Below are 25,243 nucleotides of genomic sequence, written 5' to 3'. Positions count from 1 at the left end.
GTCCGAAAGAAACGGTTTTGGTTCAGTGTACTGATGATCCGAAAACCGATGCAACCGGTTCTTGACTCGAGAACGAGAATCACTCTAACCGGCACGTGCTGCAGTTCAGTATAATCAGCTGCTCTACTCGTGTTCATGTTCTGTTTACTACAAACTCAATTTGTGAATGTGTCATCATTAACTATAAATACAGTACACATATTTCATAAATCATCCCTTATTCCTATTAAACATAGAGACTTTAGAGTTCTTAATTATTGTCCAACTTCCCTGAAACCCCCTCTGGCCTATACATAATCTACAATATACAGATTAGAAACATTCATCTTAAAAAAAATGTATATAGATCTTTTATCACACTTTCCGAAATACTTTACACGCATGCGCAGTAGCATCAGTTCATCGGTTCTCAAATCGGACGCGTCCGAAAGAAACGGTTTTCGGTTCAGTGTACTGGTGATCCGAAAACCGATGCAACTGGTTCTTGACTCGAGAACGAGAATCAGCTCATCGGTTCTCAAATCGGACGCGTCCGACAGAAACGATTCTCAGTTCAGTGTACTGGTGATCCGAAAACCGATGCAACCGGCTCTTGACTCGAGAACGAGAACTGCTCCAGCAGTGGGCGTGTTCGTTCGTCATCTGGCTCGGCGTTCATCTTCAGTTCGGTCTACACAGCAGTTCAGTCAGTGTACTGTTTGAGTAAATGAATTACTCCAGGATATTGGTTTATTCTGACTCAGAGGGAGTGTCAGTCACGTTAAAAAAGTTAACAGCTTAAGTAATTTGTGGATTAATGCTTATTGGAGACGTGAACCGTTTCAAACGATTCAGTTCGATTTGGTGAACTGGTTCAACCGGTTAAGTTAGGTTGAGGGTAAGTTATTAATGACATAATTTTGTTATTTGGGTTTTGCTATTTTTTTTTTCTTTAGGTTTGGGGAACAAAGAGAAATTTTTTACTGCTGTCCTGGCATCGCTGGTATGAGATTAGACAGGCACAAAAAGGGAAGGGTGGGGGGGGGGGGGTGGGGTGACATCTCCTTTAGCCATCTTGGCACCATGACTGTGTTTTATGACGCACTAATTTAGATTAGATTAGGTTTAGGTTAGGTTAGATGGGGAATCGTTCCGAACTGTGGAATGTGGTGTTGGTTTCTTTACTGAAATGGACTGTTCAAGGATAATCCTACAGTTAAAATATAAACAAGGACCAGATGTAATGGGAGTCTGTTTATTTAAACATTAAAGTAATATCACTCGGTCGTGACATAGATGTAGTGGATTTAAAATGTTTTGCCAGCTTATCCGCTTTCTCTCTCGCAGCAGACCGAGATGACAGGCGGAGAGAGAAATTGTGGTGTTTGCACAAGGAAGACATTCTCTCCTAAAATAATGTAAGTGGAATTTAGATTTTTATTGATTTATACTATTGTCATATTAAATGCAAACACCCCCCCCCCCCCCCACCACACACACACAAATATTGTGATCCGATCTCAAGATCTGTTAAAATAATTTATTATGTTTATTCTTCATCAACACATGCTTGTTTTTATCACAGCTCCCATACAGAAAGAGAGAGAGAGAGAGAGAGAGAGAGAGAGAGAGAGAGAGAGGCTTAAACCATATTTATTTGATCATTCATCATATTTCATTCCAATATTTCATCCAAAATTATACAAAACTATATTTAATCTACTATATATATATATATATATATATATATATATATATATATATATATATATATATATAGTTTTATATACATTAATTATATATATAAAACTATATTTCTCCAACTGCTCAATTTTCTTTTTAACACACACAGTAGTATTGTAGGAAAAAATGTGACAAAAACTTTTATCTGTGTTTTCCCCACCTCCCACCATTGTGTCATTTTTTCAAAATTACCTTTATTCAACTTCCACAATTTCCAAAAATCACCAAATTCTTCACAAAAAGACCTGTCCTGCAGCAATTTTGTATTAAAATGTCAATAAAACCTGGGCCGTTCTAAAGTAATAATGTTGGAATCTATGGTTGCAATATGATGATCCAAAAAACAAAATATTAGCATTACATACTCTATTCATACTTGTTTTACTTATATATATTCTATCTAATCTTGCTCCAGTTACATTAGAGTCTAATATTTTAACCCATGTATACTGTCTAATTCTCTTATTCATATTCCTCCACACATCCATCAACTCAAACTCTTTAATAATATTCTGAAGAGCAATACTAGAGAGTGGATGAGGCTCTTCTCTATTCCTGTCTAAAAGAAAATTTGTGGTGCAGTTCCAAGTCCCACCCATTACTATGCAAGAATCATTATCACATTTTCTTAATGCACTCTGCAACTTCCTAAACAATTCCACATGATCTGATCCATTGTTTGGAGCATAAACATTTATGAAAATACATTTTAAATCATTTATTTCTCCAGCAACCATTAAAACTCTATCCTTTTCCATTTCTTCAGTTAACAGAATTTTAAAGTTCAAATTCTTTGAAAAAAGAATAGCTACTCCAGCACTCAAATTTGACCCGTGACTGAAGACGTTCTCCCCCTCCCACCATCTACACCACTCTACTTCATTTTTACAATCTGTATGTGTTTCTTGCAAAAAAGAAACATTTACATCCTTAATTTTAATTAATTCAGCCACCAAAGCTCTCTTGCTCTTGTCTCTCCCTCCGTTAATATTTAAAGAGGCTACCCTTATAGACATCCATCTATATACCATCTATATACCATCTCCATAGAAAATGTAAAGAGATAGAAAAGAGAGATAGAAAGAAATAAAGAGTATAGTAAAGTCATCCTGAGTGTATCCTGAGACAATAGATTTTCCAAAGGTTTCATCCAAGAATTTATTTCATCTAGTGAATAAACCTGCTCACAGCTAATCTTGCTAAATATCTGACACGTCTGAAAAATCAGACAACCCACCACCATTATCATCATCATCATCGTCATCGTCATCATCATCATCATCATCATCATCATCCATTTCCTCATCATCCATTTCCTCATTAACCATTTCTGTTTGCACCTTCTTAATCAAAGATACTATCTTTCCTTTTTCCAAACCTTCACCTTTCAAACCGATTGTGTCATCATTCGTCTGGTCTGTATTCACTGAGTCTGAACTCTCCAAAGTATCACCCTGCTCAGACCCCTGTACAACAATGCTGCTCTCAACAGTCGCATCATTTACAACATTAACTTTCTTCATTTTTCCCTTTTTTGTCTTACTACCAGAAGCTATTAGGGAACAAATCTTGTATTATCATTTCTTCCTTCAAATTTAAATCCACATTCTGATCATCATTATTCACTGCTGCTTCATTTGGTACATTACTCTTTTGCACTTCATTTTCCTCAATATCGGCATCCGGACTCAAAGTCGGAACATTTGAAACCGTCACCTTCGTCGTGATTGAAACTTAAGGTTGAACAGGAACAAATGAGCCACTTACCGAAATCCCACTCTCGATCAAAAAATGAACCAGATTTTCTTCTTTCAAAAATATCACTATGGCCTTGTTCATCCTAGAAGCTGAGACGATATTTTCATGGCCCACGCGTTCTGCCACGTCCAGTAACGCGTCTTCTGGCGCACCTGCCTGAGTCACACACCTGATCCCGTGCCGGAGCGACAGGCCTGACGCCTGCACACTCGTGTGAGTGTGAGACACCATCCCTACCTCTGACATGCCACAACTCTCACCGAAAACAAACTTTTTTTTTTATAACTTTTTTCTTTTTCAGTTTAAATAATTGAATAAGATAGAATGAAAAGCAAGAAACGGTGAAAGTTTTAGAAAATTTCCTCTCACCTAGATCACCCTCCCATGCAGTCCCTTCCCAATTCCCAGCATGCACCAGAGAGAAAGAGAGAAAGAGAGAGAGAGAGAGAGAGAGAGAGAGAGAGATAGAGAGATAGAGAGAGACTTGACTTTATAATCTCTTTATTTATAAACCGTATTAGACAAAACATCAAAATCAAATCAGAACACAGCAGTTGAAAAAGAGGGTAAGTTTAGAAAAAAGAAAACAAAAAAGGAAAACAAAACAAAAAGATTTAATAAATATGCTCACCTCTTAAGAAAAGGTTTAAAAACATCCATCACTTTAAACATAAGTTTGAAAACAACACTGATTTATGCAACATTTGAGACTGAAAATTTCCAACTCATCAACAAGCTTGTAATAGGCATACTCTATATTGATACGAGATTTCAGTAATCCCCTAAAAACCGAGATAACATCAGTTGATCCTGTGCCAAGTAATTTCCTTTTGCGAGACACCCAAATTACCATTTTTGCCTGGCCAAACAAAAAAAATTATTAAAACGTGAACTAGCATACTGCTCCTTTTGTACTTGGGACAATAGATAAAACACATAGGTGGAAAAACGTCCCCCAAAGACTGACAGTACTCTTCTAATAGATAAAACAGTGGTTGGAGTCCCGAACAATTAAGAAACAAGTGAAAAATTGTTTCTTTTAGCCCACAAAAAAGAACACTCTTCCCCTACTAGTGGATCGAGTTGTGCTCTGTGTCTGTTTGTAGCTATTATACCATGCACTATCCTATACATGCCTACTACATTCAGCTTCCCCAACACCGCCAGGAGTATCCATAGTATCACTCACCTCCTGCCGCTCATTCACATCATAAGTAGCTCTTTCAGTCTGCTGCTCTGGCCTCTGTGCCTCTCTATTACTCGTATTCACTATATTATAGTATATATTATATAGTACATATTATATTAGTATATAATAGTATATATTACTCTGTATTAATCTTACTAATTAAAGATTAATCTTTAATGAGCCAAAAAGAATACACGTCACACCTCTGTTTATCAATTTGCACTGACTTCCAATAGCTGCTCGCATAAAATTCAAGGCATTGATGATTGCCTACAAAACTACCACTGGCTCTGAACCCATTTACCTAAATTTGTTAATTCAGACTTATGTGCCCTCTAGAAGCTTGCGTTCTGCAAGTGAACGTCGCTTGATTGTGCCATCCCAAAGAAGCACAAAGTCACTTTTACGGACTTTTAAATTAAATGGTCCCTCCTGGTGGAATGACATCCCCAACTCAATCCGAGCAGCTGAGTCCTTAGCCATCTTCAAGAATCGGCTTAAAACCCATCTGTTCCATCTTTATTTGACCCTCTAACTTTAACACTCTCTATTCTAATTCTATTCTTAAAAACTAATACAATTATATGAATTAAATTCTTTACTACCTTTCTAATCTTTTTTTATTCTATTTTCTTTTCATTTATTATGCAATTGTGTGTGTGTGTATATGTATGTGTGTATGTGACGACCTCTAAAACTAGCTTGCTCTATTCTTTTTTATTCTATCTGTTTTGTTTTTATTTATTATATTATTTAAAGGCCCTTGCTATGTGTACCGTGTTAACCTAACTGAGACTTGTTATAGCACTTATATTTCATTGCTCTTTTTGTTGTTTTTGATTGCTTCCTCTGTCCTCATTTGTAAGTCGCTTTGGATAAAAGCGTCTGCTAAATGAATAAATGTAAATGTATCCTCACGGGATGTAGATGCGCATTGTTCATCCTTATGCGTGCATGTGAAGGGTTTATGGCCCATGTCACACCAATCAAAACATCGCATACTATCGGTACTGGCGTAAACCATAAATGAACTCTCTTCATGAGTGACATGGAAAGAGACATCTGAAGTCCCCTCAGGGGAGTTTAAAAACATAAAGACCTGCCGTTTAAATGAAAGGACGTGCTTTAGCGCAGCATTTTTACATTGCAAAGGAACCGCTTTAACAGGACATGCAATCTTCTTTTAAAATGGCCTCATTACATATAAACGGTGGGACATCAGAAATAGTGACTTTAGTTGCTGGTGCAGAAAGCGGGGTTACCGGAACATATGTTTCTTTCACCCACACGCCGCTCACAGTCAAATCATTGACCAGTGCCTCTGATATTAAAAATACGACTACGGCTTTGTTCATCCTTGAAGCCGGAACGATGTTCTCAAAACCAAAGACTAGGAGCATACCTTCTATGGACACCGTGGGGTCCGATACACACCTGCACCCATTACGACGTGACCGAGTAGCAGGCGTTAGCACGTTAGTGCAACGTTGAGCCGTGAGTATGCGACAAAAACACTCTTCCTTATCCAGATATTATTAACAAAGGAAAAGACAAAATAATTAGGTAGGTAAAGTAAAGAAAAAGTAAAAGGGGCAAACAAACAATGTTCTCCGCAACACGGCACACTCAGCCGAGAGAGAGAGAGAGAGAGAGAGAGAGAGCGAGCATTACAGACTGCAACCTGATACTGTGGTCTGGAACCACACAGACACGTCCAGAGTCAGAATATGGGAGCGATCCATAAAATCTACAAACACTTTCTTCAGGGAGCTCATTCATCACTTGGTCACTGAACAAACAACACGTGTCATCCCCCGGAGATCAAACGATGAGGGATGAATTTCACACTAACTGGGTTCCACATATGGACATACTTATTAGGGCAAAGGGCACATCTGGACATAATTAATAGGTCAAAGTTCAAACTCTATCATTCTTACATTTGCTGGCGGTATAGTCTTCTCTTAGCTTCAAGAAATTTGATAACTTACTTTTATACTTAAGTTTGAAAGTAAGAGTAAGTTGAATGAATTCTCAGCCCTTAAGACTAAACAGGCACTTTGAGAAGCTTAATAAATAAAGTGCTCAGATCACTCTACACAATAATCTGGAAACAATGTGAATGAACACCACAACAGCTTAAGCAGAACATTTTGCAAAACACAAAATTTAAAGTTTACATGCTGAACGCTGCCCTCTCTGGATCAGCAGCTAGACAAAAGCAGATTTAAAAATTCAGATGTTTTCAAAGGTTTAAAAGACATAGCAGAATTACCATTATTTAGGAATAAAATCACTTCTGTTTGAATTGAGATCGTGATCTTTTTATTATTAAAGGTGCATACATGTGAGACTTATAGCCTATGTATTTTTCTAGACCATGACATATTTGTACCAGACCTCAAAAGTAACTCGGGTCACGATCCATGACTATAAAGATAACTATCAAGATAACAATATATGGGGCCACACCAGTGAATGATATCATTTGTTTATTCTAAGCACCTGTGTCTGGTGCTTTAAATTCTCGACCTCATTATGGCAGGATGGATTGTGATTGGCTGTCAATATTTGTATCATTCATCAACTAGAAAAAAATAATTCTGGAAGTGATTCCAACTATATTGTTTTTCTGTGCCTTTATCTTTATTGTTGTGGTGTGGAGTCTGCTATTCTTTAATATTGAGAGCGATTTTTAGAACTGTATCTTTCTCAGTATCTGTATAGTTATCGTGCTTGGTGTTAATGGGCCTTTAGAATAGAACTCAAACTGTTCTCTTGGGTCTCATACTGAATTTGGGGCAGAATCAGTGAAGCCTAATAGTGTTTTACTGGACAGAACAAGAAGAAGTAATAAAGTGTGATGCAAACACACATAAAGAAAAAATACAAAGTAGACAAACTGTAATACTATGGTGTAGATTTATGCTTTTTATCAGGTGGAGAAGTGTGTTCTCAGTTCATCTGAGAATTGGCTATAAAATTGTCCTTGCTAAAAACACTTTCTTTTTTTGTCAGGCTGGTGCCTAAAATTCATATGCTTATAAGCAGCAAACAAATTTTGGTAAGATTTGCCTTTCAAAGCCATAAGGTGCAAAAAAAGTTAATGCATTATAATGCTCTTTTGTTAATCATTAACGACATCATTTAAAAAACAAAAAAAAACAAAAAAAAAAAAAAACAGTTTTCTCAATGAATGAATCAGCTGTCATTAAGACACACTGTTCCAAACAATATCTTTCATAAGTGTATATTCTGGCTAGCAGTACAATATGACCTCTGCAATTTTACCTTTTGTCCTCCGCGCCCTGGCTCGCCAGGCTCACCCTGTAATAATAAGAATGATTATAGGAGGATTTATTAAAAACACAGACTTAGAGACGAAAATATTTCTGAGGTCCTGTCTTACCTTGATTCCAGCAGCAGATGATCCAGCATCACCCTGTGAGAGATATAAAAATAATGTTAAATATATTTAATAAAACTAAGCCATTTGGTGTAGTAACTTCCTGATTCCACGTGGGGAGAAATTCTAGAAGTCATAATGCTGCTGAGCATGCGAAAGCCTCTAGTTAAACCGGTGCATAAAGCAGCTGTACTGTTATTCAAAAATCTGATTATGTGAGTAAAAAGCAATGAGTGTTCATGAGTGTCCATTCGTTAAAGCTTATCCTAATGTCATAATACCAACAGGAATGTAGAAAAAAAGAAAGATAGAATGTCAATGGTTGGGTTTATTGTATAACATAATTTGTGCAGAAAGATCATTCTGCTGTGAAATTGTCACAACAATGTCATAACATTATTCTAATATAATGTGTATGCAAAATATGTATGCACTGTCACAATCATTAGCTGGAGTGCCCATGAACTTCAGTAGAGGGCACTCCACTCAAGACCATTCCACCCATCAACCACCAGATGTCACCATATCATCACTTAGACACTAGCACCTCTCATACTGTTGCACCACACCCGAACTACATCTCCCACGAGCCACTGCATCACACTCACCTTGCCACACCTGCAGCTCATTCATCCGCCCATTTCCTTGCCACACCTGCACCTCATTTACACACACATATAAGCACCACAATCACTCTCACTCTCTGCGAAGTCTTGTTTAGCCTGTCTGACATTTCAGAGCGTTTTTCCTAGTGTTATTTCTTCCTGTGTATGATCTTGAATTGTTTAAACTGATTCTGATTCTCTGCTGCCTGCCCTGATCTCTCCTTGTTACAGTTTATGATTCTGAATATTCCTAACATACCTGATGCCGTTCCTGATTTCTGCCTGTATGACCATTCTCTTAATAAAGTTTCTGCACATGGATCCGAACGCCTCTGACTCCTCGTTACATGCACCACCTGGCGAGTCTAGGATTTCAAAGTCAAGGGAATTTGTAAAATCTTGCTCAGTAGGCTTATGTAGTTGCATTTTATGTTGTAATTTAATGGATACTAGGATATTTTTAATGTAATGGATAATTTAATATAATTGTAATTTAATATTTCTAGGTAAGGATAATACTTAATGTAAAAAAAAAAAAACCTTTACAGTTTTTAACATCTGCTTAGAGGGTGATTCAGAGTGAAATAACCTCAGTTATCTTGCTGCAGCCACTTTTTTAAGTAGACATGAAAATAGATCACAATCACAGATTTTAATGAGTGCAGGAAGCCAGGTTTAAGGGGCCGGCATGGAAAACAGTCTAGCAGTGCCTATGGTTTTTAAGATAGAACTTATTTTGTATAATCTCTGGTAGAAATTTTGTAGTGTGGTCATGAGCATCATAGAGCAAGTTCATGGAGGGCATTCTGTTCATTTAAGGTTAGCTTCTGTTTAAATGGACATCAGTTAGTACCTTGATTGTTTGTCTGTTTGTTTATATAGCACAGTCTAATACAACTCACATTGCCCAAGGTGTTTCTCAATCACAAACTAAGAAACACAAGAAGATAGCAAAAATATACACACCCACGTCACATAAACATTAACCCATTTAAAAAAGCTCCCCATTTGTATTTAAAAGATGTTATTTTAACATAGCTTTGAACATGGGTAAGGATTTGGCAGATCAAATAGATTGATCCACAGTTTAGGGCCTGTTCGAGAAAAAGCTCTGTCACTGTTAATGTCTATGTTTATATTTTGTTCTAGTAGCATGAGGCAGATGTTGATTTTCTGATCTCAAGGATCTAGAGGTGGTGTAGATTGCCACCATACTGGACAAATTCACAGGAACTATATTGTGCAAGGCCTTAAAAACAAGAATCAGGATCTTATAAATAATTCGGAGTCGTACTGGCAACCTCTTTAATTAAATTAGAATTAGATTGATCATTTTTACCTTTACGTTTTGGATCTTCTGTAAACGCATAAGTGCACGAACATCAACTCAATAATAGAAGAAAATTACAATTATCCATTCGAGAAAAGACAATGGCAGTAATTGCTTTCTCAAAATCTGAACTGGTGATCTCACCACAGGATTAATTTGCCTGTCCAACTTTAATTCACTATACAGAACAAATCCCAGAATTTTTACAATAGATTTAATAAAACCAATCAACAAAGTTCCATTCAAGCACTGAGGCACGTTATGCTTTCTAGGGCAGAACACTTATTTTCAGCCATCCAATCAATCAATTTGAATTTAACTCTCTCACAGGGAAATAGATCTGTGTATCATTAGCATAAAAATGGAATGATACTTTATATTTCTGAAAAATTGCCCCCAGAGGTAGCATATGAAGGGAAAAAAATTATTGGAGCAAGAATTAATTCTTGGAGGACTCCCCAAAGAAGATGGCATCTTTTAGAATTACAGCCCCAAAAACTAACATAAAAAAATCTGTCTGTGAGATTAGATTTAATTATCATTTAAGAACATTACCTTTTAGGCCAACCCAATGTTGACCCAAGGTCAAGCAAAATTAAAATAACATTTTCACCATTATCCAGTGAAACAAAGATGTAATTTAACACTTTGACCAACACTGTCTCAGTGCTATGGCAGGGCTTAAAGCCCAACTGAAAGGGCTCACCAATTGAATTCACAGTGATTCACAGACTACATTGTAATCATTCACTAATCGCTATCATGTCTTTTTTTGTGGAAGTATTTTGAAATCTGTGCACAGGACACGGGCAGCCCTACAGCACGGGAAATGCAGAGCTACCTGTCTGAGGCACAGATAGAAACGGAGCGAACAGCCATTGGTGTACTGGCGCACAATTAAGAGCCCCTTTCCTGTGCTCACTGAAGTTGCGTGAGCATACCTGTCCGTGCCCTATACACGAGCATAGACAGTGAAGGGTTGTTCACCTTCTCACGTGTTGGATGAGAAATGAAACAGACTTATATGTGACAAAGCTGAAATGCTTTTTTATTTTGTAAAGTAGAACTTGCATAAACTTTTAAAAAGCCAGACATAAAGTTGGTTCTGTATAGGATGATTATTTTTTTACTTTACCTTAAAGGATCACTTCACCCATTTGCATTTAGCTTTGTATTGTTAGAAACTCAGTCATATATTATAATGATCATGGATTTTTCCTTTGTTTTTCCCTGAGATGGGAGAAATAAGGATTTAATTGTTTTACTTCCTGCTTATTATGACGTAAAAATCGTCATTTTGCGTCATAATAAGCAGGAAGTCAAAATTCATTGAAAAGTGTAGAGACTACAGACACTAGCTTATTATTATTCCAGGGGGTGGGACCCACTCACCCTACAGGCCTATTACAGATCAGTGGGTGGGACTAAACTTACAGAAACGAAAATGAAAATCCGCCATCTTGTTTGGAAGCTATGTAGCTAAGCTAACAAGCGCTTATGGAGTCAGATTTACGAGAATGGCTGGAGGAACAACTCATGATATGGAAGAAGAGGGTTTTCAAAGTCTGTTGCTCGAAACAGATGTTCGTGGCTATCTATACGAGCCACAATATAGCGCAGAGGAGGAACAGGAGGCAGCGGCTGCAGCCGAGGCCGGAGACCTGCCTGTCGCGTCTGAGGCGCCCGGGCGTACTCGAGCTGGTGCGGACTGGTGGTGCCTGTGCTCTCGTTGTGCGCCTACGGACACAGAGCTCGAGTCCGTCTGCTGAAAGAATTTGAAAGATGCCAATTTCTCCTCAAAGAAATGTCTGAGGTAGACAAGGACACGGATGTTTGCGTTGTGAACCATCCTAGTTTCGCCCCGCATATGGACAGAGGCGTCCTGGAGACATATTTCAGAATTCCGAAGGTAAACTGGAAACGCCAGCCGAAGCCTGCAGGGACAAATGGATGTCTAACTGTAAAATAAGTGTTTCAATTTAATTTATTATTCATTTCGTGAAATGTATACAATTTCTTCAAGCATTATTATCACGAAATGATTCCCGGTTAATAAGTTACGTAACGTCAACTGTAAACTGTTTGTGCAGTACCTTTTTTAATACACAAAAAGCTTACTGTGGCATTGTTTACTACTGTGGCACGTAAATACCATACATCGCTAACTGTGTCCTCAATGTCTTGTAGACAATATCGCCTAACAGCCTAACAGCGGTGTTCTGGATTAGTGGAAGTGGCTTGTGGAGCTGTGCAAATGTGTTGCATTGTGGGAGTTGTGGTTTTCCATACAAATGAGCCCTAAAGTTACTTTCTGTAATAACTCGGTCAAAAAGGCACCAAATTCGAAAGTTTTAATAGATTTCGACTACATATATGACCCACTTTCAATGAAGATCAATGTTCCCACGGGTGAAATGCTCCTTTAAATTACATTGACTTAATTTGATTTAAAAATCTAAAATTACTTGCACTAAACATTATTTGATTCAACATTTTGGAATAATTTATTTATATAACCTACTTTTATTTAGTTTCACCAGTAAATACCTTTTTTTCTTTACACCAAATTAAAAAAAAAAAAAAAATGCAACAAAACTACAGAATGTCACATTTTTATTATTAGGTCGTTTGACACATACATGTTTTACCAAATAAAAAGGACAGCATTTTTAGTTCATCCCACTATGTGATGTGAGCATAAGTATTGGAACAGTTGAATTTAAGGCAGATGTAAAATATGAAATGCTAATATCTGTCTGCAACCCATAAACATCACCAGACTCTTGGTCTTGTGCTTTGAAATGCTTTTCTCCGGCCTTTGATGCAGCCAATTCCAACTGTTGCATGTTTTGGGAGTTTATGTCTTTAGTCTCATCTTCAGTTGGTGAAATGAATGTTCAATCAGATTTAAATCTGGAGATTGATTTGGGCAATCTAAGACTTTACATTTCTTTGCCCTGATAAAGTCCTTGACTGAACTGGCAGGGTGTTTTGGGTCATTGTCCTGATCCAATATGAAGTGCTTTCTAATAAGTTTGGTGGCATTTTCTTGAATAGTGGATATTGGTACCCAGTGAAAGGAGTGAAATTATTTCCTCATGAAATTGACTTCTCAAGCCAAAACTGAGGAACTCACAGAAAACAGATACCATGCAATAAAACAATAAATCTGGAAAAGAGATCTTCAAGGAGAGTAAACAACACCTCCAAAATCTCCTTGCTCATTTACGACCCCCTTCCTCCCTCTCCTCTCCCCTCGCTGCCTCTGACTCTCACTCTTCTCCCCCAAAAGCAAGAATATCCATATGCCATGTTATATCTTGTGAATATGTTGTTTTTTCCATTTCATGTTCAGTATCATTTTAAAGGTATCTGTGCGATTGGTAAATTGGTCTCAATTTCACAGTAGTCATTTGTATTATAAGTAAGATTGAACTTTTGTAGAATTGAGTTCTGCTAAGGAGGGGATGTGTCCCCCTTTAGGGGTCTGTGTCTTTCTATCTCCAAGCCTGATGTTACCATGGGAACCTAAAGAACCAAAAGGACTTTTATGTTTTTACAACTGATTTGAAGATTTCTTTGTTGTCTGGTCTGAGTATTTAAGGGAAGTGACAAAACACTACTGGCCGATTCTAGAGTGAGATCAGCCCATAGTGTGGAGTGTATCTCATATGCTCCATAATATGTATCTTTCTGAAGTCAGGTATATTATTATTTATTCAAAAATGTAATTGGGTTGAACATATTGTGCCCATAAAGCACACTGTATAGTTGTTTGTGCTACTACCTGGACACATTGGCTAGTTACGTTTATTCTCTAAAACAGAGAATAAAGTGCTTTGCTATGCATTTTTGACCATGTGCCTTAAATTAGGATAACTATTACATTTGTGACTATGTTAAATTTGTTTGTCTCCAGCGTGGATCAGTTGGTCGTTCCCCATATGGCTACAGTGTCTGTGCAGGAGCAAGGTTGCCACACGACCACAATGTGATTCACAATTGCACTATCCTTTCTAAATTGACTTCTAATTGTTACATGTAATTGACATGACACAATTTTACCTGACTAATAATAAACTGTTATATTTGATTTATCCTAAACTCTTCTGAAATCATTGTGACTAGTAAACTGTGAGGAGACTTTTGTTACTGCAAATCTACGGCCAGGATAGGGCAAACTGAAGGCTCGAGAATGATAGACAGTCATTCTCGAGCAGTAGGCACGTCATCGGAGACCTTGTGATTTCTGTCTATCGTTGATGTTTGCAAGTTGTATGGGAAAAGACTAAATAAACTACACTTTTTGTCATAAGCAAGCAGTAGGCGGCAGGTGAAACATGTATTAGTCTACCTACATCCCCTGACCAACATCAGACTGGAGAGTTTGTGATCGTAAGATCCACATGAAGCCAGTGTGAGGCTTAAAAGAGACATTAGGTGCCCAGTGAACGGATAATTGAGAGTATAGTGAGTCAGGGATAATCAAATATAAAAATTGATACATAATCAACCTTTGTGATCAGTTTTTAAATAGAAACATTGTCTAAATTCAGTGATCACTTAAAATTTGAGTCAGATTGAACACGGAGCAAGAATAAATGTACACTAAATTCTGATAAATTCAGAAGCGCAAGTAAAAGATCGAACACACATTAAACCTTCAACCAGGCTGCTGGATTCTGCTTTTTGGGCCAGCGTGTGTATCCTTACACCAAGATGATTTTGTACCCTTCCAAAATTCATTCTACTACTGCCATCATACATTAATTCATCATTAAAATTAAGAGGTCCTGTTCTAGAGACAGCCATGCATGCCCATGCCATGACACCACCTCCACCAAGCTTTACAGATGAGGTTGTATTCTTAGGATCATTTGCAGTTCACTTTTTTCTCCACACTTTTGTTTTCCAATCACTTAGATAAAGATTGATCTTTGTCACATCAGTCCATCAACTCAGTTCTAAAACTCTACTGGCTCACATTTGTGAAGAATCTTGCATTTCTATTTTTGGTGCTGATCAGAAATTTGCATCTTGCTGTGTAGCTTCTGTAATTCTGTGTCAAATTCTCCTGTGGACTGTAGATTGACAGAGCATTGTCTCAGCTTTCTGGAGGTGGTTGGTGATTTTACAGACATGTAACTTAGGGTTCATTTTCACAGATTTTATTTTTTGTCTGTCATCAACTGTTGTTGTTTTTCGTGGTCATAGTTGGTTGCAGATGTCACCAGTAGTTTCCAAACTCTTCATTTCTCCGTGCCCTTTGTTTTTCCTATAGTTCTAATTGACTTCCTCTTTTCTTTTAGCATCCAAATTGCTTGCTTTTCTTTCAGCGTTGGCTTCCTCGTCTTTGTCCTGGTTTGTGTGTGTCTTCGTTGAATGCAAATATTTACATATTTCTTGACTCCACAGCAAATAGAACAATTTTGTCTTTACTTTTCCAATACTTATGGTAGGCACTGTAAATGTTGATGTCTCTGCCATCTTTGTTTGTATTGAGTGTAGGCTACTAACTGCACAGTTACTGTCATTAATTCCAGATGGTTACAGTTATTGTTTTCAAAAGCCAAAAGAAAGTTTGGCCATTAACCCTCTGAGGTCTAAGGGGGTTTTGGGGTCCTGGAGAAGTTTTGACATGCCCTGACTTTTGTGCTTTTTTAGTTGCTTATAAACATATACATGGACAAATTTCTGAAAACACTCTATTCAGTACAAACTGGGCTACAATAATATGTAAATAGCATGTATGTACATGATTGTGTTTTGAGAAAACAACATTTATGCGTGGTTAGTAAAAAAACTACAATTTTGAAGTCACTGGTATAAGGTCATAAAACACATACAAAATATTTGTTCACAAAACTGTCAAACCTGGATCTTGTAGCCTAGAATGTTTGCTGCAACATCATGTGATAATCATCTTGTTTACTCTCTCACAGAAAACAATAGATTGATTTAAATTTTCTAAGACAAATTTTTGTTTCTAAAGGGCATATGCAAGTAGGCGTTATTGACCATGAATATTAGTGATTTACACCTTAACTCCAGAGGGTTAAATACCAAATAAACATCTTGTTTATGTATACTTTCCTTTTTTCTTGTTTGTTGTTTAAAAAATCATGATCGGTACATCACTACTTAAAAATCAGCTGGACAGGTTTTCTGGCTAAGGAATTTGTTAATTAGGTTCATCACCGTGGTCCCTACACTAGCAAAAATCTGCTGAAAAAGATGAGGTGACATGACATCACCTTTGGATGTCTTAAGATGTACAACAATATCCGCCAAAACTGGAAGGGTAATATGATGGAATTCACTCCATTCTGTGCTAGAAGGCACAACCAGGTCAAAAGACGGAACCACCTGCAACTTCTGTTTTTAGAATGTAAACCAACAATTTTATTATAAAAAAAATAAAGAGTCTTCGCAATTCAGGACAGAAGGATCTGGTATTTGGTTTGACTAGGATTAATAACTGAATTTATGACCTTGAAGTTTGAACACTTGCAAAGAAATGAAGGGTCTGTAAGTTTTATGGTAGATTTATTAACAGAGAGAGACAGAATACTAACCAAAAATCCAGAAAAATAATAATAATAAAAAAAATAGGGCAAAGTTATTTATTTTTCATTGGCTCAAGTTAAAAAATATAGATGTGAATCATTACCCTAATATTTTTTTAATTGGATGAATGGTACACTTTTTTCATTGATTCGGAAATGGAAGAAATACAAAATACCATCAATCAACCTCTGTCTGGAGCTCCGTGTAAGATCTTCCATCATGGGGTAAGGATGATCATGAGAAAGGTGAGGGATCAAACCAGAATTACATGGGGGGAGCTTGTTTAATGATCTTAATGCAGTTGGGACCACAGTTACCAAGCAAACCATTGGTAACGCACTACGTCGCGATGGACTGAAATCCTGCAGTGCCCGCAAGGTCCCCCTGATCAAGAAGGCGCATGTACAAAGACGGCTTTGGATGAAGTGCTGTGGTTAGATGAGATCAAATTTGAGCTTTGTCTGCTAAGGGTACAGGATAACTTCACAACATTGAGGGGCAAATGGACAGGGCCATGTACTGTACAATCTTCCCTCAGCCAGAACACTGAAGATGGGTCTTCCTGCATGAGAATGCCTCAAAACATACTGCCAAGGCAACAAAGGAGTGGCTCAAGAAAAAGCACATTAAGGTCATGGAGTAGCCTAGTCTTCAGACCTCAATCCTATAGAAAATCTGTGGAGGGAGCTGAAACTTCCTGTTGCCAAATGACAGCTAAATAATCTTAAGGATTTAGAGAATATCTGTAGAGAGGAGTGGACCAAAATCCCTCCTGGGATGTGTGCAAACCTGGTGACCAACTAGAAGAAATGTGTTACATCTGTGCTTGCCAAAAAGTGTTTCTGCACCAAGTCATGTTTTGCTTGGGGATACTTATTTTACTCTTTATATAAGGTGTTTTTTGTTGTTGTTGTTGTTTGTTTGTTTGTTTTTTTCTGGATATTTTGGGTTGGTATTATGTATCCATACATTAAAATAAAACTACCATAAAAAATAGCATGAAAATACTTTTAATTTAAGGTTAGTCAGGCTAATCAGCACCTTCACACTTCATCTTTTCCCTAAACTATGCCAAGAAATTATATAAATCAATTTCCCCTCATCTGTTGCTGATGATCTGTCAGGCCCAAAGCAATGTCTTTTTCTACTTTATAGATCAGTATAAAGTGGAAAGCACAATACATAAAAGTGTACAGTATTCTGTTGTGCACCTGTCAAATACTGGCAGATATTTATATTGGTAACTATCTACCTCACCTCTGGCGCCGATACAGGATGGCTGCCTCCGTGACGTGCTCTGCAGTTGTTTTAGTGTTTTTGTTTGTTTGTCCTGTCTTTAGTTATATTGCTGCAATCAGTTTCACCAGGGATGAACTGCTGAACATTCGCCAGAACACACCAGACTCGTCAGACTCAGGAAGCACGGATTTCGAACGCCGCTGCCTAGCATCCATCTGGCAAATCTCTGCTACGTATCTACCCAACAAAATGGACAAACTCCTTCTGCTCTCTCGGACAAATAAGGATTTCTCACACTCTGCTGCTCTGTGTTTCATGGAATCCTGGCTTAATGACACCATACCGGACAGCGTGCTCCATCTGCCAGGCTTTCAGCTGTTTAGAGTGGATCGCGACGCAGAATCAACAGGGAAATAAGGCGGTAGCGGGACATGCTTTTACATCAATGAACGCTGGTGTACAGATGTAATTGTGTTAAAGAAGATGTGCTGTCCTGATCTAGAAATGCTGTTTGTGAACTGCAAGCCATTCTATTCGCCACGGGAGTTTCACTCGTTCATTCTGGTGAGTGTTTACATTCCTCCGCAAGTGCACGTAAGCCTGGCTTTACAGAAACTCGCTGATCAGATCACAGAAACAGAACAACAACATCCGGACTCTGTTTTAATCATTCTCAGGGACTTTAATAAAGCCAATCTCTCCTGTGATCTGCCAAAATACAGACAGCATGTTACATGTCCCAATAGAGACAGTAATATATTGGATCACTGTTACACCACAATAAAAGATGCATATCACTCTTGTAGCGTATCTTACCCGAACCAGACAAATTAAAGACTCGATCAGGACTGTGGTTGAAACATGAGCCAAATTCCTCAGGAAGGCAACAGGAGGTCACAAATCAGTCCTAGTGCCACAAGTCAGAAACAAGTTAACCTGTTAGCCAGCACCCCCATTATGGGACTCACAGCTGAAAGTGCTCTACCTAACTTATAATTGTAAGTTTCCTACTTCAGTGTGTTACAAACATAATTTTGGTGTCTTTGGAAAGAAGACCCTTTTGGCTTTACTTTTTATCAACCAGATTTGATAATGCTCAAAAATATTAAAAGTTATAGACACTGAAGTGCCTTGAATTTTTTTTTACCACACTTAAATATTTTTTTATTTGATATAAAAATACATGAAATGAGTCCTGGAGCAATCTAGAAAAGTAATGGGTTGAAAGCCACATGTCTCATGAGTTTCTATTTTAAATCAGAATAAGATATCATGAAAAATGAGACTCCTGCAAATATTGTTCTGAGAATATGTCTAGACCCCCCACCCCCCAAATAGTATTGAAGGCTTCTACAAACTATTTATACCACTGCATAGTTTTTTTCAATTATAAAACACTAGACAGAAACTTAGACATCATATAAGTGATTTATTTGAGCACTAGAAAAATACAATAAGAATAATTTGAGTAAGAAAAATAAGAATAATAAGAAAAATAAAAAAAGATTTAACTTTGTTTGCCAATTACAGAAAATCCTGAGACTGCTAGAAATGCAGCATTTACAATGAATTACGATGCAAATAAGTGCTGATGGCCACTTACACAGATGGTAATAACACAAATGTGCCATAAAAGTAAATAATCCACTCTCTCTATTCATATAGACGCGTTCACTTTGATAGCTGTGATCATACAGTAATAGGGAGCTGATTTGGGCTGATTTGCACTCAAACAGATGGTAATCATGCAGATACATTCACATTCAACATAAAACACACTCTCACATATATAAAAACTGTTGAAAAATAAAACAAACAAAGAAAAAGGCGATCGCTATAAGTTCCGCCTCCATCAGCTGACAGGTGCGTCAGAGCGCGTCACGAGGGAGCGCTAAAATTCAAATATACTATCTTTCGCCTATCTTTCATTCATTCTTTTTTCTGGTGGAGATCATCTCATTGTGTTTGTGACACTGTACACTGCAAAACCATGCCGTTTTTTTACTACCAAGACGCAGTTTCCGACTGTGAGTTATTCCATAACAGACGCAAACAGTTCTGTCGCTGAAGAACTGAAACGTAAACAAAGGAATTATGATCCATATTACAACCTTATTGCTTCGTTGGATTAAACGTGCTCCATGAGATGTTGTTCAGTGGACCCTTACCTTTCTAACTAAACCGGGATTTACAGCTGGTATGTACAGCGTTTCTAATGTTCATGTTTTTTTTTTATGTGTACTGCTTACACAAATTTAGCAAATACAGTCTTTGTAAGCTTTCCATTGAAAAACAGCAATCTGTCGTCGATGCTTGAGGCTTAGATCTTTATAATGATACATAGATTGTCAAGATTAAATTTGTCCCGTTGCATTTAATCTATTCATAAACACTGACATGTGCGAGTTTAGGTGTTTTCAGGACGAGGGCATCGGAGTGCTGGCTAAGAGGTTAACCAACCAACCAACTCTTTCACAGAACAGCTTTCGACATTAACACCATTAGAACAATTATTGACAATTTCAATTCGTAGAAGAGATTGTCAAATTTGGGGCAAGTAATTGAGATGCAACGCCGGACATCACATGTAAAACCATGAGAGTACTACACAAGATCTTTTGATTGACTTCCCCCACCTAGCAGAACCAGACTGAAATTCCTAAGGTGGGGGGCTTTTAACCTCTGGTTAAAACAGAGGGTAGTCCGGACTGCTGAGAGAATCATCGGTACATCCCTCCCTTCTATTCAAGAACTGTACTCATCCAGAGTGAGCAATAGGTCTGGCAAAATCACTCTGGACCCCTCACATCCAGCACACTCCCTCTTTGAACTGTTGTTATCTGGTCGACGCTGCAAAGCACTGAGCACCAGAACGACCAGACACAGGAACAGTTTCTTCCCTCAGGCAATCCATCTAAAGAACAATTTATAATAACTGTGGAACACACTACACTTTATATTTATATACACATATTTATTTATCTAACACACATACTTAGTGTACACTTAAATTTTGCACATAATAATCCTGTACATACAGCATGCAGCAGGTGTGAATGGTGTGAACGGTTGTTTGGAGAGGTGTTCAGGATGGGTTGCAGGAGTTGTGGATGGTCGGTTGTTTGGAGAGGCGTTCAGGATGGATTGCAGGAGTTGTGAATGGTGTGAACTAGAGGGTGACACGGGAGTTGATTTTCAACTCTGTCCCGTCCCACTCCCGCAAAAAAAAATCCCATCCCGTCCCAATCCCACGGAAAAACTGAGGGAAAATCCTGTCCTGTCCCAAAACTAGAAGAATGATTCCCGTTCCCGCCCACTCCCGGATTGTATATTCTTTGGCTGGAATCTGTCAGTTACAGTAAAATAAATAAAATACAGTAGGCTACAGATCACAGCGTGCCAACTTTAGTAAAATAAAAATTTGAATATATATATATATTGCACACACATTAAATTTCATGTAAATCATCCATGCTAACCTGGGTCACGCTCAAGTTCACATGACCCAGACAGCAGAAACTGCATCTTGTTTGCTTTAGCCTAATTATTTTACAGAAGCACTGCGTTTCGTTGTTATTCGGAGTGCACACAAATAAACGTCGAAAGATTGATTACTTTTATCTGTATGACCAAACATGACGGAGTATTTTGACAACAAATTCCCTCTGCTCTGACCATTTAATAATCACTCCGCGCGCACTGATACCAGAAACACCGCTCCACCTTCACTCCGTGGATAAAGTATTTCAGTGTATTTCATTGTTATGTTCATAATGAAGCCTATATTAAAATAAAAAAATAAAATAACAGGAGAGTTTCAAAGTGGCTTAGGCTGTACAATAACTGCTTTTTGTAATATACCTGCCTACAATTGTCAATTTGTATATTTTCATTCCTTACCTACTGATGTGGGATTTTTTTTTTTTTTTTTTTATGTTTTTTTGTTCTGTCGCTGTCATTCTGTTGCACTTTGGAGCTTCTATCACGAAAACAATTCCTTGTATGTGTGAACATACCTGGCAATAAAGCTCATTCTGATTCTGATTTATCACTTCTGGTTCTGATTAAGTTATGTCTCCAGGCCTTATGTTATTCCATTACATAAGCCACCAGTTGTTTGCAAGCACGAAATGTCATGCAGACTAATGATTTACAAAAACATATTACAGCCAATACACTTCTGTTTTGTCATCAAAAAGAAAATTGTGTTATTTGCTGTTGTTATTGGCATTTCATTTGTTTTTCAGAAGAACTGCAGCATGATATGAAATGTGTTGATTAAACATGGCTTATTCGGTCTCATAAAAATCTTTGCAAAATGCCTTAACCCTTGTGCGTTGTTGGGGACTTTTTCGTCCACTAGGGGGTAAAGAGTCTTATTTTGGCCACAACTTTCTCTGTGTTTAAGCTAATGGAATGATTTTTGGTGACAAATCTTATTTTGACCCATATTTTAGGAAAATGCTTTAAAATTTTTCAAAAACTCAACGGTACACTGTGGGCAAATTCACTATCCTTTCGAGATGTTCGTGGATGAAAACATCCACTAAATTAAACTGCTGTAAAAATGTATCAGATAAATATTTTTTTTCAATTTTTTTTGCATAAATCTATTAATTAACCTCAGTCCTGATCAAAACTTCCAAATTTAAAAAAACTTTTTAATTACCAAGTTCATAAATGATGTCACTGATTTGGGGAAAAACACACAAAATTACATATTTTCAATATAAAAAGTGATTGTGGACTGGATTTTTTTTACCTTTTATAACAGTCTTGGGCATGTCAAAAATTAGTAACAAGATTGGCTTTGATGCATTGTTAGTTTTTGTGCAGCATTAGATTTAAATTTTTTCTCCCTAATTTGTTGTTGGTGGCTGTTTTTGCCCCATTGACTTCCATTATAACGACATTTTTTGATTGAAAAGCCATGACACCATATAATCATGCATTCTTGATTGTTTGTAGTTTTCACTTTTGGAAAGAGGTAAAAAAATATATTTTTACAATTGATCACTAGGTGGGACCATTAACCCTTTAAATAGGCCTGTGCAAAAAAAGGCTTGGTTTCTGGCTTGTATATGGAGTTATATGGAGTATAACAGCAAATTATAGTGTTTGTGTGTGTGTGAGATTCTTGATTGTTGGTGGTTTTCCCTGTTGGGAAGAGGTAACATTTGTTATTTTTTACAGTTGATCACTAGGTGGGACCATTAACCCTTTAGATAGGCCTGTTGCAAAAAAAGGCTTAGTTTCTGGCTTGTATGGAGTTATATGGAGTATAATAGCAATTATAGTGTGTGTGTGTGTGTGTGTGTGTGTGATAGAGAGAGAGAGAGAGAGAGAGAGAGAGAGAGAGAGAGAGAAAGAGAGGGTGTGAGAGAGACCTTTGTGCACTTACCTTGATGTACAGTATCTGAAAAAATCAAAATATGAACCTCATGCTCTCAGAACTACATGGAGTAAACAATAAAAAAAGAAGTGTGTTTATGCACCTGCTTCCTTTTGATGCTGAAAAGTACAGATGGCCAATATGTGAAATGCTCCTCTTTTCTTGATGGTAAAGCCAGTTTAAAACCTTAAAATCCTGTAAAAAAATCTACTTCGCATCAAATTGAATGAACATAATGTATTATGAACCAAAATGCAATACCAACTTCAAATAAGCTGCAGCTCGCTGGAGGGGTCACACTATATAATCATTTCTAAAACTTTGGTACAAGTCAAGCCCTTTCTCGTGTTGCTTGCTGCTCTTCTCACCATTAAATATCCAGCACGATGGCATGCAAGTGTTTAAATCCACATACTTTGCTTTTGTTTAGTCTATTCGCTTGTTAAGTCTGACGTAACGTAGCAGCACTTCCGTGTCCAAAAGCTCTATCAGTTACCACGAGAAAACGACAAAAGGTGCTAATATAAACTCACAATGTGATAGAATACTAGCGTTCAACTTAAATTATCAATATGAATAAACAGTGCTCATAAACGGCTGCTGAGGTCATATTCTCAAGTAAAGCGAGTTGAGGCCTGGACCCGGAAACAGCGCTTCTTAGGTCATCACTTAACAACCGAATACTTTCACCACCATTAAAAGGCAACAGGTGCATAAATACACTTTTGTTTACTACATGTAGTTCTAAGAGCTGAGGTGTACATTGTGATTTTCTGAAATACATTAAGGTAAGTGCGCAAAGGTCTCTCTCACACACACTCTCTCTCTCTCTTTCTCACACACACACACATAAAAAAATACTGGATTAAAAAAATCCAGCCACAATTACTTTTATATTGAAAATAAGTCATTTTGTGTGTTTTTCCCCCCAAATCAGTGACATCATTTATGAACTTGGCAATTAAAGAGTTAAAATCTAGGATTTTTTAAAAACATTTGGTAGTTTTGATCAGGACTGAGGTTGATTAAGAGATTTATGCAAAAAAAAATTGGAAAGAAAAATGAATCTGATACATTTTTACAGCAGTTTAATTGAGTGGATGTTTTCATCCCGCACAACTCGAAAGGATAGTGAATTTGAACAATCCACAAGGGTTAAATACACATGGTTTGTGTCATAATTTTGGTATTTACATACAAAATAAAAAATAGCATTTCAAATACATGTATTTGAAATACTGCCCATCCCTGCAGGGAATCAGCAGTCTAATAAAGAGGTTGATACCTTATGTATTTTGAAAATTAAAAAATACTAAGATTAAATGTTTAAATGCAAAATACATAAAAAAAAAATTCCCAAAGGTATTTAAGTCTTGCAGAGTTCCATTAAGTCAGTACATCAACTCTGCAAGTAGTTTTCTTTATAATAAAAAGCTGACCTTCATGCTGACAACATCACTGGTGCATTACCTTTACCTCCGATGTCCTCAGAGAAATCAAATCGTCTGGATAATAATTCTATGGATAATAAGCTATTCTGCTAACTGTATGCACCCCCTCCAAATAACCAAAACTACTGAACTAGTGAGTACACAGTACACACACATATGTGATATAAACAAAAACATTTTTTTGGATGCATTTAATTGTGATTAATAATTTAACAGCACTAATTATAATCAGTTATTTTGGGAAAGATCAAGTGCTAGATATTGATTTCAGATAATGGCTGGGGGTGTTTTAATTGTGCAGACAGAACTGAGAAATTACACATAAGTGCTTTTCGTCAGTGGTTAATCACACGTGTAATCACACAATCTAGATGTGCTCTGTTTTCACAGAAACCTGGCTAAAACCTGATGATTACATTATTTTAAATGAGTCCACCTCCCATGATTACTGTTATAAACATGAGCCGCGTCCAAAAGGCAAGGGGGAGGTGTTGCTTCAATTTATAACAATATTTTTTAGGATTTCTCAGAGGGCAGGCTTCAAGTATAACTCGTTTGAAGTAATGGTGCTTCATATAACATTA

At 37.2% G+C, this 25,243-nt stretch overlaps 1 protein-coding gene across 7 annotated transcripts in view; it reads right to left on the bottom strand.

The window, feature by feature from the left end:
• LOC132124973 (collagen alpha-1(XXV) chain) overlaps window positions 1–25,243 on the bottom strand; it is a 712,477-nt gene that overhangs the window by 217,655 nt on the left and 469,579 nt on the right. For all 7 annotated transcript variants that reach the window (XR_009426824.1, XR_009426827.1, XM_059536150.1 and 4 more), the window contains 2 exons: window positions 8,079–8,111; window positions 7,961–7,996 (listed from right to left, as the gene is read on the bottom strand). Coding sequence is in view for 5 of the 7 variants with exons in the window: in XM_059536150.1 (XP_059392133.1) it covers window positions 7,961–7,996; window positions 8,079–8,111 (69 nt within the window). In the remaining 2 variants the exon portion in view is untranslated. The remainder of the gene's footprint in view (window positions 1–7,960; window positions 7,997–8,078; window positions 8,112–25,243) is intronic.

Source organism: Carassius carassius, chromosome 3 (genome assembly GCF_963082965.1).
Source record: "Carassius carassius chromosome 3, fCarCar2.1, whole genome shotgun sequence".
Lineage (NCBI taxonomy): Eukaryota > Metazoa > Chordata > Actinopteri > Cypriniformes > Cyprinidae > Carassius > Carassius carassius.
Note: the sequence above shows the minus strand (reverse complement) of the source record. Positions and strands in the feature narration are given on the sequence as shown.